Source organism: Microcaecilia unicolor, chromosome 3, assembly GCF_901765095.1.
Source record: "Microcaecilia unicolor chromosome 3, aMicUni1.1, whole genome shotgun sequence".
Classification (NCBI taxonomy): Eukaryota; Metazoa; Chordata; class Amphibia; order Gymnophiona; family Siphonopidae; genus Microcaecilia; species Microcaecilia unicolor.
Window position 1 is genome coordinate 266,566,962 of NC_044033.1, and position 17,261 is coordinate 266,584,222.

The following is a 17,261-nucleotide window of genomic DNA, read 5'->3' on the forward strand; positions in this document are numbered from 1 at the left end:
GGGTATCCCTAATCTGTTAGGGTCGAAGAATACAAAAAGCTGCAAGGACTTCCTATGATGTTTTGTACACTCCAGATAATACGCTAGCTAGAGCACACTTGCAGTCTAAAGTATGCAGTGCTTCTTCTCCAGGATGAGAATGTGGCTTAAGGAAGAAGACAGGAAGTACAGTAGACTGATTGAAGTGGAACACTGATACTATATTAAGGAGGAATTTGGGGTGGGTTCTGAGGACAATCCTGTCGTAGTAGAACCTGGGGTAAGGTGAGTCTGCCACTAGGGCTTGAAGTTCACTTACTCTTCTGGCAGAAGTAAGAGCTATTAAGAATACTACCTTATATGTGAGGAATTTTTAGAGAACAAGAATGAAGTGGTTCAGTAGGAGATTGCATGAGAGCTGTAAGGATGACATTGAAATCCCAAACCACAGGGGGTGGTTTGAAAGGATATTTGGTATGAAATAAACTTTTTATGAATCTTATTATCAAGGGATGAATAGAAACTGGTTTGTTATCAACCCTGAAGTGAAATGCACTAATGGCTCTCAAGTGTACTCTGACTGAGTTAGTGTTGAGTTCACAATCTGAAAGATGAAGGAGGTAATCCATAAAGGAAGTCAGAGAGCACCTAGCAGGGTCAAGGGCTGTGGCTGCGCACCAGAGGGAAAATCTCTTCCTCTTGAATCGGTAACATTTCTATGTAGAAGGCTTCTTAGAGGCTAGGAGTATCCTAGAGACTGCTTCAGGAAGGTCTAAGGAATGTAAATCTATGCACAGTAGGGCCTAGTTCAGTCCTTAGTCCCACCCACCCCTAGCTCAACTCTTCATTTATAGTCAATTATTCTAATTAGGAGAACAAGAAGAGACCTTTCATTAGAGTTTTAATTATATTTAATTAGTTTCTGAGAAGCAAACACTAAATATATTAAACATTACACCAATCTTAAGGCTCTTTATATTCATCTGATATCCCTAATACCTTAAAAAGTTTTAATTAAACAACTCTAAAATACTAAGATGCAGACAGTAGTCCAGCAGCGAGAGGGGTGCTATCCAGTCTTTTGCATTGAGTGTCACATGTATGATTATCTCCCAGTTAGTGAGAGGTCATATGTATGTGTGCTCGATATAAAGAACTCCTAGCTCTCAGAGAAGGAGTCCGTTCTCTTGAGGCTAGAGTGGCAGACTTGGAGGAGCTGAGGGAGAATGAGAGGTACATAGAGGAGGCCTACAGGGACATTGCTTATATCTGCTTGTTTAAATTTCGACTACGTCATTCTTTATGTAACAATAATTGTCTTCTCCCAATCTATCATCTATCAATAATGACACATTGTAAGCCACATTGAGCCTGCAAAGAGGTGGGAAAATGTGGAATACACATGCAATAAATAAATAAATAAATTGTAGAGAAGTCCCACCTCCAATCTGGCAGCCCCTGTGCTGCCTTGAAGGAGGAAAGTCTTCTAAAAGGAGAGCATCACACTGGTGCGGATGGAAGTAATCCTGTAGACAGGACCAGCACACCAGGAAATGCAATATCCTCTTTAAAGTGGCTAGGGCTCTTCAGCTTGGAGAAAAGGCGGCTGAGGGGAGATATAATAGAGGTCTGTAAAATAATGAGTGGAGTGGAACGGGTAGATGTGAAGCGTGTGGTTGCGCTTTCCAAAAATACTGGGACTAGGGGGCATGCAATGAAGCTACAATGCAGTAAATTTAAAACGAATCAGAGAAAATGTTTCTTCACTCAACGTGTAATTAAACTCTGGAATTCGTTGCCAGAGAATGTGGTAAAGGCGGTTAGCTTAGCGGAGTTTAAAAAAAGGTTTGGATGGCTTCCTAATGAAAAAGTCCATAGACCATTATTAAATGGACTTGGGGAAAATCCACTATTTCTGGGATAAGCAGTATAGAATGTTTTGTACTTTTTGGGATCTTGCCAGGTATTTGTGACCTGGATTGGCCACTGTTGGAAACAAGATGCTGGGCTTGATGGACCTTTGGTCTTTCCCAGTATGGCAATACTTATGTACTCTCGCATTGAGGATGTGTCTCCAGGAGCTACTTCCCAGGAGGGAAGGGTTAGGACGGCTGTTGTAGTTGGTGATTCGATTATTAGGCATGTAGATAGCTGGGTGACTAGTCACTTGCCTGCCTGGTGCGAAGGTGGCGACCTCACACGTCACCAAGATGGGATTTTAGATAGTGCTGGGGAGGAGCTGGCTGTCTTGGTACATTTGAATACCAATGACATAGGAAAATGTGGGAGAGAGATTCTGGAAGAGCAAATTTAGGTTCTAAGATAGAAAGCTGAAATCTAGAACCTGTAGGGTATCAGTTCCAAGCGCAGGGCCCAAGATACAGGCAGATCTCCAGAGTCTCAATGTGTGGATGAGGCGATGGTGCAGGGAGGAGGGTTTTAAATTTGTAAGGAACTGGGCATCATTCTGGGAAAGGGGGAGCCTATTCCAGAAGGATGGGCTCCACCTTAACCAGGGTGGGACCAGGCTGCTGGCATCGGCATTTAAAAAGGAGATAGAGCAGCTTTTAAACTAGAACCTGGGGAGAAGCCTGACAGTCATTCAAAAACGCATGGTTCAGAAAAAGATATATTTAAAAGATATCACCACAACAGGGAATATAGGGTATCCCGATAGCGAGGTTGCAAAAAAGACCATAGTATATCAGGTGATCTAGAGATGGCAGTAACTAGTAAGGTAATTAAATTTGCTGACAACACAAAGTTATTCAAAGTTGTTAAATTGCAAGAGGACTGTGAAAAATTACAAGAGGACCTTACGAGACTGGGAGACTGGGCATCTAAATAGCAGATGATGCTTAATGTGAGGAAGTGCAAAGTGATGCATATGGGAAAGAGGAACCCAAATTATAGCTACGTAATGCAAGATTTCATGTTAGGAGTCACCGGCCAGAAAGGAATCTAGGCGTCATTGTTGACGATACTTTGAAACCCTCTGCTCAGTGTGCGGCGGCGGCTAAGAAAGCAAATAGAGTGTTGGGTATTATTAGGAAAGGAATGGAAAACAAAAACGAGGATGTCATAATGCCTTTGTATCGCTCCACGGTGCGACCGCATCTCGAATATTGTGTTCAAAAAAGATATAGTGGAATTAGAAAAGGTACAGAGAAGGGTGACAAAAATGATAAAGGGGATGGGACGACTTCCCTATTAGGAAAGGATAAAGCGGCTAGGACTCTTCAGCTTGGAGAAAAAACAGCTGAGGGGAGCTATGATAGAGGTCTATAAAATAATGAGTGGAGTGGAACGGATAGACTTGAATCGCTTGCTTACTATTTCTAAAAATACTAGGACTAGAGGGCATGAAATGAAGCTACAAAGTAGTAAATTTAAAATGAATCGGAGAAAATGTTTCTTCATTCAACTTATAATTAAGCTCTGGAATTCATTGCCAGTTAATGTAGTAAAAGCAGCTAGCTTAGCGAGGTTTAAAAACAGTTTGGATGGCTTCCTAAAGGAAAAGTCTATAGACCATTATTAATATGGACTTGGGGAAAACCCACTGCTTATTTCTAGGATAAGCAGCGATCTTACCAGGTATTTGTGAGTTGGATTGACTACGGTTGGAAACAGGATGCTGGGCTTAATAAACCTTCGGTCTGTCCCAGTGTGGCAATACTTATGTACTTATGTAGGGCTAGAGCGGGGGTCTGTGTTATTAGGGTTGGAAAAGGATCTAACATCAATGTTTTTTTCGATGATAACTCTAGGAGAAGGAACCAGATTTGATGCTGACAGTAAGGCGCAATTAGAATCATGGTCCCTTGGTCTTGACACAGTTTGTAAAGAGTTTTCTCTATTAGCATTAGTGGGGGAAAGGCGTATACAAGGTCTGTTCCCCAGTGGAGCGAGAAGGCATCTGGGGCTGTGCGGTTGGGAGCATAATTCCTTGAACAAAAGCCGGGAAGCTTGTTGTTCTGAGGAGAAGCGAACAGGTCTATTGCTGGGGTCCCCCACTGCTGGAAAATTTGATGAACTACAGAGATGCTGAGGGACCATTTGTGAGGTTAAAGGACTCTGCTCAGTTTGTTTTGAGAAACTGCCCAAGTTCGTATCTGGATGTTTTGTTGACAGAGAACAAACACTGAGGAAACTTCAAACAGCCCAGAACACAGCAGCCAGACTCATCTTCGTGAAACCAAAATACGAAAGTGCGAAACCCCTACGAGAGAAGTTACACTGGCTGCCACTCAAGGAACGCATTACTTTTAAAGTATGCACACTAGTCCACAAAATTATTCACGGTGAAGCCCCAGCCTACATGTCTGACTTAATAGACCTACCACCCAGAAACGCTAAAAGATCATCCCGAACTTTCCTCAACCTCCACTTCCCTAATTGCAAAGGCATAAAATACAAAATGCTGCACGCATCAACCTTCTCTTATATGAGCACACAATTCTGGAATAAATTACCACGAAATCTGAAAACGAACTATGAAATAACCGACTTCCGTAAACTATTAAAGACTCATCTCTTTGAAAAAGTCTATCGAAAAGATCAAAACACAAGAAGTCCACACACAGTGTAAACAATGCAGCAATACATTCTCCTCAGTACTACTATCCCCCATAACTTCAACAAACTTAAACCTAAATTTTACAGGTAATGAACATTAAGCCCGAAAGTTCTCCTGCTAATGTTCTGTCGCCCTACCAGCATCCGTTGTTCTTCTAGTGTTCAATCATTTTTCCCCATTGTTTTACTCCCCTTAACGACACCTGGACCTTGTTCTAACTTAACTCCTCAAAATGTAACCATAATTGTGTTGTAACAAATTGTACTTCCATCATTACAATGTATTGTAAGCCACACTGAGCCCGCAAATAGGTGGGAAAATGTGGGATACAAATGCAATAAAATAAATAAATAAATAGAGGTGGTAAGAACCTGTTCCCTCTTGTTTGATCAGGCAATACATTGCAACCTGGTAGTTTGTGCGAATGAATATTACCTGATCAAGGATGCAGTCTTGGAAGGTTTTGAGAGCATTCGAGACTGCCCGCAATTCCAGTATTTCTCCCATAGAGGCCAAAAACCCTGTGTGTAGAGACCATCGAGGTGAGCACCTCAACCTACCGTGGAAACATTTGTGGTAAGAATCTTACACCATCTACCACTGGAGAGAGTTGCATAGCTATGGAGTAGCTTGAATTCAGGCTGAGAGTAATCTTGTAGCTTGGGACCAATGTCCACTGAGGAATGCGAAAGAGGAGTCAAGCCAATGCTATAAGCCTGTATAGACTCTGAATGCAGTAGCCCTGAAAGCTCTTCCTTGAACATAGCCCAGATTTCCTCCTGCAGAGTCGGCGTCAGTACTGGCTGAGAAAGCAGTAAGGATGCAGTCTAAGATATAGCCTGTGCAGGCATAGGAGATCTCAAAGAACTCAAATGCTCTCAATAAGATATATGTTAGAGAGAAGGAGAGTGGTCATTGCGGTATGGACGCTTCCTGTACATCGAGGACATCGATGCAGGGGAGGTATGGGCAAAGTGCCTGGAGGGAGAATGCTTCTTACGCTGCAAGTCCCTCGATGCACGCAGGACTAATGATGAGGACATAGATCCTTACACGCTTGTGATACCAAGTCCAATGTCAGACCGTCTTGATGTTGCTTTGGTGCACCCAATGTCGATGCTGACACTGATGCAGGTTCCACATCAAAATTGCCACTTCCACTTGTCAGTGTTCACAATTACATATGGAAAATGCCAAGTTATACCACTCTTTTTCTGCACATGTAAATATTATAAAATAGGTTATTCTGCTACAGTATATGTGCTGGCAAATACACATGCACTTCCTGTTAGGTGTTTTGGAGTGAGAAAGCAACAAGGCAAGCAATCCACCAAATCCAACGTGGAAGACAGACTTCACCTCCCAGGAAAAGGAGCATTGCTTTCTACACTTTATGGTGAAGTCTGTGGTTTTACACCAGCTGGTAACTTTGCCCCGATGCAGCCAGTTTTCAGGCAAAACATACCAGGTCTAGTATGTGACCCTTTTCGTGGGTTGGAGAATTGATCACCTATGTAAATCCTAGTGCTGTCATCGTGTCCAGAAAGGCAGCTGTGGTGGTATCTAGGGTTTTGATGTGTAGATTAAAGTCTCCCATGATCACCGGCCTAGGTTTCACTTTATATATATGCTAGCAGAAATATCCATTCTTTGCCTGGGTTAGAGGAAATCTCAAGAAATCTATGGGTTAAAATAATTTGATATATAAATACATTAGTGCATTTTCAAAGAGAGGCTAGTTTAGAGCCTATCTGTCAAAGTTAGGAGCTTTACCCTTTAATATCAGTCTGACACCAAGAGAAGATCAGTCTGTCTGTCTATACAGCCCATAGAGAATTATGGAAGGTCTGCCTGTCTGTACTCAAGGAATAACCAAAGGCCTGTTCCTCTCCCTGTTCATCCATAAGGAGCTATGGGAGCCCAAAGTTTGCATCTACTTTTGGCAATCTTATCTGTGCTAAAACAAGGTTATATTAATGTAATCATGAAGTGCAGATTCTATAATGTCAGTTGTGCATGCAACTGCCATTACAGAATGCTAGTATAAGTCAGCATTTATGCACCTAATTTTAGGTTCAGGCACTTACATTAGCTCAATGGCAGGCATAAATGCTTTTACCTGACCATAGGCAGTTAGATGCGTATCATATCACCCCATAGCTAAAAAATGCACATTGGTTGCCTCTCTCTCACCTACAAAATTCTTCTTTTAGTCTTTAAAATCCACTCGTCTGGTGAACTGGTGTATCTCTCTCAATATCTTGTACCCTACATACCATCTAGATTGCTTAGATTAGCTGAACAGACCGTCTAGTTATACCAACTCACAGAGGAGTTGCCTACGTAGCAAATAGACGCTCCATCTTTGCCATACAGGGTCCAGAATTGTGGAACAAATTGCCCATCAAATTAAGGCTCCAACCTTCCTTGGATGCCGGTTTCATTTAAGGACACATTTGGGTAGCTCTCTCTTGCATGCCTTAGCAGCGCATTTAGATTATGCAGGCATATACCTTGTGTTCTTCCTCCCCACCCCCTCTTTCCTATCTATATTATAGTTCACCCCTTTCCTCCCTTATCCTGTCTCGTCAAGTTATGTTCACTACTTTTCAATGGCGCTTTTTGGATTGTAAGCCACTCAAATGGCTTGATGGGCGGGGTAGAAAGCTTTCAATAAACTTGAAACTTGATGCTAGTATTCTTTAACCTACTGCCTCACATACCCTTGATCTGCCCATGACCCGTTTGGAGTTATAGAATACCAACTAAGGACAGTTATGCACATAATTGCCAAATAATGCCAATTAACACAAATTATAGCCAATAATTGGTAGTTAAAGCCAACTAGTGGCTGATTAAGTCATTAAGTTACACACACAACTGACCTTATAAAATAACTTACAGAATATGCGTGCTATTCGGAAATTTGGGTGTGCAACTTTCCAGAGTTAACTTGTGTAGGCTTTATAGAGACACCACATTGAGGTAGTCAGTTTACAGTGTTCAGTGAAATAAATGTTCATTTTCTTTATTTCTACAGAATTCCCATCAACCAGTTTTTTTACGTCCAGCTGATATTCGTCGAGTTGTAGCTAGGACAGATATTTCTCGGATGTGGCGGAATGATCTGCAACCTATACTAATAGAGAGATATCCTGGATCACCGGGAAACTATGCTGTGCGTAAGGTAAGATGTCAATCATCCTAACCAAATGATGTATATGGATGTTAACCAGAAGAAGCATGCACACAGTGTGAAAAATCTCACGCCTCACTGCATGATGATGTTACTGGTGCTTTTTGATTGTTTTTAGCACTTGTCTGTGGCGCCTATAAAAAATGTCTGCCTTATGCCCACATTAAAGCAAGCACTCTGAAGGCAGAGCAGAGGCAGAGTAGGGGTGTACATTAGGCACTGTGAAATATGCACCTATGTGCCTGTTTTCTCTGGCACATACACACATAAGTGTACCTGCTGCAGGGTAATTTTACAAAGGCACATAGGCATGTATATTGTCTTTATAAAACACATGCCTCTTTGTGCCTTAACATCCTAGATGGCCTGTTAAAAAATATTACTCTTCACATTCATTTTTGAGAACGTACTAGTCGATTTTCAAAACGATTTAACCAGCCAGAAACGGCTGCTGAATGGCTAAGCTTGCTTTTCTGAAGTAGGCTGTGAAAACTGTTTATAGCTATTCTGCATGCTGTTTTAGATTCTTTAATTTGTAGTTTTTCAATTTGTATTTTCTATTTCTTATCTTTTCATTACTTTTTATTCTTTCTTTTTTTTAGGGCTGTATTTCGATTAAAATTTGTTATCACGATTAATCGTGATTAAAATTTTGATTGAACTACAGCCCTTAAATCGCTTGTTCGACGTTATCTGCTAATTTTGAATGCCACTTAACTGGTTATTGCCGTTGAAAATTAGCAATTAGCGCTTAAATGAAAACTATTTTGGGGACATTCCGGGAGTGGAGTCAGTACCTGGCCAGTTAAGTGCAGAAATTCAGCACTTAACCAGCCAGGATAACCGCATAAAACACAGTCCTATCTTTAGGCGGCAGCCACATAACGCAGATATTCAATGCTGAAGCCTGGAAATGGCCTAGCATTGAATATCTGGGAATAACGCCGGAGCTGGTCAGCAAAATACTAAGTGCTGCTGGCTAAATATTTACTCTTATATGTTATTTCATTCTGAAATTCACCTTACTTGGTGATGCCAGCTTCATGGATCATATTTTGGAAGCTGTCAGGTCATTTTTTGGTGAAAAAAAGATATGAGGAAGTGTGGGGCAGTGTGAGGATATGTAGAGGCCCGTTTACTAAACTACGGTAAAAATTGGCCTGTGATAGTGTGGACGCGTGAATTTGGCGTTGGGCCATTTTTTATCACGGCTGTGAAAAAAGGCTTTTTTTTAGTGGGGTGGTAAATGGCCATGCGCTAAAATTAAAAATAGCATGCATCTGTTTTCTGCCTGAGCCCTTACTGCCACCCGTTGTCCTGGCGGTAAGGGCTCACGCGCTACTCATGCGATAATCAGGTAGCACACGCTAATGTGGCCACGCTGCAGATTACTGCCGGGAACGTCCCCACAGTAGAAAATAGAAAAATATTTTCTACTGTAGGAAATAGCGCATGCCAACTTCAAAATTACCACCTGGCACCTGCACTAGCCCAGCGATAGTGTTGATTTGGTGTGCGCGCTACCTGCGTGTTAGGCCTACCGCAGCTTAGTAAAAGGGCCCCTTATAAGAGCACACTGAAAAATGCCTGTTCATTTTAAAAAGTGACTTTTTTTTAAGAAACTCATACTGCTATCATATGCTCCTCTTTCTAATCTGCTTGCACCCTGCTGGTGAAAATGTGCCAGAGACAGTTGTTCATTCCTTAGCGTCTGGGTTGTACATCCTCAACCAAGTGGGTGTTATACCCTCCTACCAATAGTTGAAGGACGAAACGCTGATTTTTTTTCCAGCAACATCACTGGAATAAGGAGGGCTGGAGTTCATTGGAAAACTCCAGTATTTCTCTGCCTCCAGCAGATTGTAGGTTGTTCAGGCTGATGCTCCTGGTTCCTGGCCTAGCTCCCAGCAATGCAGACTGGTACCACACAATTTGGTTGAGCCTAACAGCCTGCTCTACTCAAATCTTCACCCATGAGTGATCATGTTAGGGTCCTTTTGCTAAGTTGTGGTAAGCACTAACGCACTAGGGTTAATCCCTAGTAAAAGGGCCCCTTAGTGAGGTGTATGGCTTGACCCCATGGTGCCTTGCCACAGGGGGTGCAGATCTTCATCCACCCTTCTCTGCCCTTGCACTTCTTAGAGTGCTTCCCTGCAGCTACAGGCAAAAAAAAATATTGGCACATGCAGTAATTTAACTTTTGTTTTTACCCTGCCCATTTTCTAATTAGGGATTCTCTGTATTCATCCCATGCGTTTTTGAATTCTGTCAGGGCATTCAAGACATCTTCTACCCTCTTCCTGAAAAAGAATTTTCCAGCATTGCTCCTAAGTCTACCACCCCGCAATCTCGATTCATTTCCTCTAGTTTTACTGTTACTAAATCTGGAAAAGATTTGTTTCTATATTAATACCTTTCAAGTATTTAAATGTCTGTATCATATCTCCCCTATTCCTCCTTTAGAGCAGGGGCTTTTCAACCCAGTCCTTGGGACACATCCAGCCAGTCGGGATTTTCAGGATATTCCCATTGGGGAAAACCTCTGTCCTAGGGTTACATATTCAGGTCTTCTAGTCTCTTCTCATATGTCTGTTGGCACAAATCCCATACTATTTTATCACCTTCCTCTGAATCGCTCAGTAGTCTCCAACGTGGGGGGCTAGAGATGCTTCTAAGCCAGCTGCCCTTTAAGGTGCATTTGCTCTTTGGAGAGGACCTGGAGAAACTGGTTAAGGACATAGGACAGGCACATCCACTTAGGCTTCTTGAACTATACCAGAAAGATTCCCAGCGGACCCCTGTGGTTAAGGGCTGCTTGAGTGGTGGGTGTTGGTTTCATTAGGACAATTGTTGGTCTGGCTTGGCTCCAGGACCTAGGAGGTCCTTCAAGCAAGGGTTCTTTCATGGTCCCCAAAGACCTGAAGATGCTGGGCCCTCCAGCTTGGCTGGAAGTTCAAGATATTCCCAGTGAAGGTGCTTTTGGGCCTCTTGGTGGCTTGGTTAAGGGTAGATTGTCCCTCTTTGGCTACAAGTGGGCCCTTGAAGTGATCGATGGCTAGGTGGTAAAGTGGCATTTAGTCATACTCACGCTTCAGCACCTGTTAGACCTGGGGATGGAATCTATTCCACCCACAGAATGAGGACAGGGATGTTACTTTATTTATTTTGTGATCCTATCCTAGACCTCACAGGAGTAAATGCCTGCTTCAAGATCAAGCATTTTTGGAGACAATCTGCTCAGTAATTGCCTTGGTTCACCCAATCTAGTTCTTGACCTTCCTGGACCTTTCAGAAGCCTATCTCCATATTCCAATTAGGGAGGACTACAAGCACCATCTCCGCTTTTGTGTCCTGGTTTACCTTCAGTTTCAGGCCCTTTCCTTTGGTCTGTTGACTGCTACTTGCCCCTTCTCAAAGATAATGGTGGTAGTGGTGGCTCACCTGAGCTTCCAGATTATTTGGATTAATCCCTACCTGGACGATTGGCTAATCTGAGTCAATTCAGTGGACGTTTCTGTGCAGCCTACTTCTTAAGTCATCCTGCTGTTGGAATGTCTGGGTTGGGTGATGAACTGGGTAAAGAGTCATCTGTCTCCCTTCTAGACTTTGGATTACCCAGGGTTTCAGTTTGATATGGCACTGGGAGCAGTCTTTCTTATGAAGCTGCAGAAACTGAAGTGCAGTTTACTCACCCGAGCCTGAAGCGCAGTCTACTCACCCAAGCCTGGGACTATCTCCAAGCTTATGGGCTCCATGATGGATAACTCTGGAAATGGTGCCGTGGGGTCAGGCTCATATGCACTCCCTTCAGGAGGCCTTCTTTTCTCTATGGGCTGTGGTCTGTCAGGATTTTGACAGCTGTCTACTGCTCCCTCCTAAAGCGCATCACAGACTGTCCAGTAGAACAGTCCCAGACATCTCTTGTGGGGAGTTCCACTGGATCTGCCCAACTGAGTGATTGTTACCACTGCTGTGAGTCTTCTTAGTTGAAGAGCTCACTGCTTGGGCAGAGTAGCACAGGAGTGTACGTCTCCCTAGGAGGCCATTTGGTCCATCAACTGCCTGGAAGTTCGGGCAGTGAGGTTGATACTGGTGGAGTTCCTCCCACTGATATGAGGAAGAGTGGCCTCGTGATGGCAGATAATGCAATGGCAGTGACCTATATCAACAAGTAGGGAGTCACCAGGAGTCAGGCTGTGGCCCTGGAAGTTACAGGCCATTGCTGCTGGGCAGAATTGAATCTTCTGACTATGCCAGTGGTCCACATAGCTCGCAAGGACAATGTCCAGGTGGACTTCCTCAGTCAATCTCTGCTGGATCTGGGGGAGTGGGAGTTGAGGCCTGCAGCATTTCAGCTCCTCCTGGACTGGTGGGGACAAAGATTGGCAGGGTATAGCGCAGGATAGCATGATATCCCTTTCTGATCTTTCAGGTGGCCCCTGATTGGCCATGGAGAAATGGTACATGGATCTGGTTCATCTCTTGGTGGACAATCTGCTTTGCCTTCCCTGAGACTGTGGCTTGCTCAAGCACGGTTAAGTAGAGATAGGGGATCCGGATACCTTCTGGCATACTGTTTGGCCCTTTAGAAGTGGCAATTAACATGGAAAGGTTTTTCACCTGTAGAGATTTTTACCTTACTCAAGGTCTGCAAGTCTTTCATGTCCAGGTTTGGAAGATCTTTGACAACCAGTCAAAATGCAGTCAGCATTCCCTTTCTTCTTGGAAGGTGTAGGTTCTTGGATTTCTGCAGCAGGGGTTCAATCAAGGGTTGACGCTGAACTCACTTAAGGTTCAGCTAGCAGCCCTCTCCTGTTTATGGAGTAAAATCCTAAGACTTTCCCTAGATGCTCAATTGGACTTCACTCATTTTTTTGAAGGGGGATTGCCCATTTGTGTCCCCCCTATCTGTCTCTTCTTTCTTGAGAGTTGAATTTAGTGCTGAATGTCTTCTCAGGAGGCCCCCTTTGAGACACTGAGGTCAGCTTTGATTAAGAATCTCACACTGAAATTGTGTTCCTCATGGCAATTTCATCAGCCAGGAGGGTGTTGAAGCTTCAGGCTATGTCTTGTTTGGACCCATATCTCTACTTCTTGAAGGATTCAGTGTCCATCCATACTCTTCCTTCCTGTCTTTCCACGGTTATCTCCCTCTTCTATGTGAACCTCCTTTGTGGATGGGAGTTCAGACTCTACTGCCAAGAGGCTTCACAAGCAGGACATCCACAGAGTTCTGCTCAGGTATTTGCAGGAGACAAATATGTTTCTTTTCTCAGTTCATCTGTTTGTTCTCTTCCATGGGCCTGGGAAGGGCCAAGCACCATCCACGGCCTCCATTGTGCATCTGATTAAGGTGACCATTGAGGCTGTCTGCATTTGCAGGAACAAGAGAGTGCCTCCTAGATTGAGAACTCACTGACTTGGGCTCAGGCAACCTCCTGGATGGAGGCCCAGGCCATTTATCTGCTGGATTGTCATTCTATTCCATTGTGAAGCATAACAGACTGGAGGTATAGCCGGAGCCCATTCGGACTTTGTCAGAGCTGTCATTCAGGGGCCTTGTTTTTCCCTACCCAGTGAGTTCTGCTTGGATACATCCTGCTTGTTCAAAATGTTAGGTGCAGATCAGGTTTATTCTATAATAGTGCACATAGAGGCATATTTTCAAAGCACTTTGGGAGGCTAAGTTCCATAGGTTTCTATGGAACTTTGGGAGGCTAAGTGCTTTGAAAATATGCCTCACTGTGTTTTGAAATGCCCATTCCATGCCTCCTTTTCAACTGCATGCATGAGAATTTATGTGCACCGCATTATAGAATGCGCCTAGAAAGTTGTGCGTGAAAATTATAATTAAAGCCAAATAATGCTGCTAATTGGTTAAGTACCAATTATCGGCGCTGATTGGCTTGTTAATCAATTAAGTTTTGCGTGCAATTTGGCCTTGTGGCCAGACTAGCGTGCACAACTTAAGGCACCATATATAGATTTCGGAAGTTAGGCGCAATCACATATGCCATGTAAAAGGCAGTTGTAAATGTGAGCAAATAAATGGTGCATTTGAGTGGATAACTTATAGTATACTGTAAGTTACACACATAGTTGTGGGATCTGCCTCTTCACAAAGACAAAAGAAAAAAAAAGTAGAGAAGACAACAAAAGTAACAGCTCTGTGAGTATATGTAAAGAGATCCCACACAAGTAATTATCCAGGAAAAAGCCTTTATTGGCACCAGTATGGACCTGACATGGGGCCGTATTTCTGCGAGACAAACCCGCCCACCTCAGGGGTCGTAGAAACACTACAAATAAAACAATAAACATTTAAAACAATAGTAAGAAATATATTAAAATATAAATATTAACAAAATAATAATGATAATAATAAAACAAATAATTCAGTGGACTGTGAGATCTTATTATAGCTCTATATAAGAACATTTTGAAGTGCAAGTTCTCTTTAAATAAATATAAAAAAATTAGGAAATTAAAGGTACTGTGTGTATGTATATTTATTAACATGTTCCACTTATGTAAATGAAAGTTTATACAGCCTATACATCTATGGTCTGCCCCATGTGTCTGCCCCACCTTGCAGTTGTGTGCTATGTAGGTTGCCTGAAGCTCGTAGAATACTGCTTATTTATTTATTAATTACATTTGTACCCCGCGCTTTCCCACTCAAAGCAGGTTCAAAAGTATTGGTGGAGAGAAATAAGTTGAGTATTATCGGAGTAATAAAAGAAATAGGAATGTAGAAATGCAGGGATGAGGGGAGTAGGAGAAGTATGAGCAAGGGTAAGTGAGCAATTGGAGGGGTAGTTGAGGCGGAGGGGAATGGACAAGAGTGAAGGGAGTAGGAGAGGTGTGAGTAAGGGTAGGTGAGCATTGGGGGAGGGGTCGATGAGGCGAAAGGGGATAGAAAAGGGGATAAGCAGGGGAAAATGAGGCGGGAGATGTAGTCTAGGTCGTTGTCATTATCTCCTGGATATGTGATGAATAGATGGGTTTGTGGGAATTAATCTGGATCGTTTGGGTAGGCTTGCCTGAACATATGGGTTTTTAGTGATTTCCGAAAGGGCAGATGGTCACTGAGTGATCGGATTGGTCTGGGGAGAGCATTCCAGAGTTGGCTGCCTAAGAAGGAGAAGTTGGATCCATAATAGGTTTTGTACTTGAGTCCTTTGCAATTGGGGTAGTGTAGGTTGAGGTAAGCATTTAACCAACACTTACACACATGAACTGAAACTTGTTTTTGCGCACAAATGCCGCTTACATTTAGGCGCTAAAATTATAGAATTTGGCGCTTAGAGGCTCAACACTGCAGCTAAATCAGGGGTCACCTCGATCCTCGAGAGCTGCAACCTAGTAGAGTTTTCAGGATTTCCCCAATGAATATGCATGAGATCTATTTGGATACAATGGGCAGTGTATGCAAATAGATTTCATGCATATTCATTGAGGAAACCTTGAAAACCCAACTGGGTTGTAGCCCTCGAGGACCAAGGTCACCTACCCCTGAGCTCCATAGATAATTGTTCTGCCTTCTCTCATCCCCAAAGCCAGTCCCTTAGATGGATAAAATCTGGCCATTTATTGAGTAAAGCGCCTCGATTTTATCTGTATGATGACTGAAAATTAAATGGATAAGTGAGTTACACCTTCCCTGCTTGCTGGCAAATAGGTAACTCCCTTTGAATACTGGTCCCAATAATAAAGAAATTCTCAACCCAGTCTCTGGGGAACACCAAGCCAGTCTGGTTTTCAAATTATCCAGAATGAATATGCATGAGATAAATTTGCATACACCAGCTCCATTTTTGCATATCTGTATCATGCATATTCATTGTGGGTATCCTGAAAACCTGACTGGCATGGTGGGTCCTGAGCACTGGGTTGAGAGCTCCTGCAATAATATTATTTTTTTAAGACAAAAAAAATCCCTCTTTCCTAAACATTTTTACAGATGTAGTACAAACTGTGGGCCATATTTATTACAACGTGATGCCCACTAATGTACATTACTAATCTAGAGGCCCCATCATTTACTAACTGTTTAACATGCTTTCTCACAGGAGAGGGCAACCTTGGTCCTTGAGGTCCACAATCCATATAAGTTTTCAGGATTTCTTCCATGAATATGCATGAGATCTATTTGTATGCACTACCTTCATTGTATGCAAATAGATCTCATATATATTCATTGGAGAAATCCTGAAAAACCAACTGGGTTGTGGCCCTTGAGGACCGAGGTTACCCACCCTTCCTTTGGCACCTTTTTCGTAAATATGCTCCACTGTTATATGCTCCAGCTAAGCTTCCCGTCAGAGTATCCTTTTTGAAAACTGAAAGGTTCATCATAAATATTAAAATAAAGAAACTCTTACTGTCTCACTTTCTCATTTGTTTGTCCAGCACATTGTGCAGAGTCTTGGAAAGCTTCAAGCTGGCTGGGTAACAGAGGAAGATACTTTTCAGAGCCCTACACCCTATGGTTATACAACATTTTCAAATGTTATCAGCACCCTTAACCCCTCTGCCAAACGTCACCTGACCCTCGCCTGCCACTACGATTCAAAGTACTTTAGTCCACAGTGGGATGGCAGAGTGTTTGTGGGAGCAACGGATTCAGCTGTGCCCTGCGCAATGCTGCTGGAACTGGCACATGCTCTGAATGACCGACTTCTTTCATTGAAGGTAAAGAATTTTTTTTTTAATGGCATGCTGACATTTTCGAGCTACTCATAGAAATTAAGGGGCTCCTTTACTAAGCTACACTAAAAAGTGGCCTGCGCTGTGAGTAGCACATGGGTTTCCCACTCGCTGAGGCCACTTTTAGCATGGCTGTAAAATGGCCACAGTTTCCATTTTAGCAGTAATGGCCACACGCTAATTTTCCTGAGCCCTTAACTACACCTATTTTCTAGGCAGTAAGGGCTCATGCGTAAACCACATGCTAATCGGTTGATGTGTGTCAGCTGTGCTGATTAGCGCTGGGTACACCTACTCTCCACCCCCAAACGTGTCCTCAGTGTGGGAAGTACACGCAGATGCCAAAACTACCATGGGACACCTGAGCATGCTCTGTGGTAGTGGTTTTCAACCTGTGGTAAGAAGTTAGTAAAGGGTCCCTGAAAGATGTACTACAGCCCTTAGTGGCCTTTTTACTAAGCAGTGGTAAAAGTGGTCTACAGTAGTTTAGACGTGAAATTGTCATTCCTTAGCATCCCTCCGGACCGGCCCAGGATTGGACTGATGGGTTGTGCTCGCCTTCCAGCAGGTTGGCTTCTGGAAGGCGAGCACATCCCATCAGTCCAAACCTGGGCCGGTCCAGAGGGATTAAAGGAAAGCAAATTAGCAGGTAAGGCCTAATTTCTACTTTTTTACCGTGTTTGAGAAAAAGGGCTTTTTAAAATTGGGGCAGAAAATGGCTGTGTTCTAAAATTAAAAGTAGCGCACAGCTATTTACTGCCTGAGCACTTACCGCCACCCATTGACCTAGCAGTAATG

At 43.0% G+C, this 17,261-nt stretch overlaps 1 protein-coding gene across 1 annotated transcript in view; it reads left to right on the forward strand.

Annotated features, from left to right (window-relative positions):
• QPCT (glutaminyl-peptide cyclotransferase) overlaps positions 1–17,261 on the forward strand; it is a 93,376-nt gene that overhangs the window by 33,477 nt on the left and 42,638 nt on the right. The window contains exons 2-3 of the mRNA XM_030198072.1: positions 7,599–7,745; positions 16,167–16,448. Of these exons, the coding sequence (XP_030053932.1) occupies positions 7,599–7,745; positions 16,167–16,448 (429 nt within the window). The remainder of the gene's footprint in view (positions 1–7,598; positions 7,746–16,166; positions 16,449–17,261) is intronic.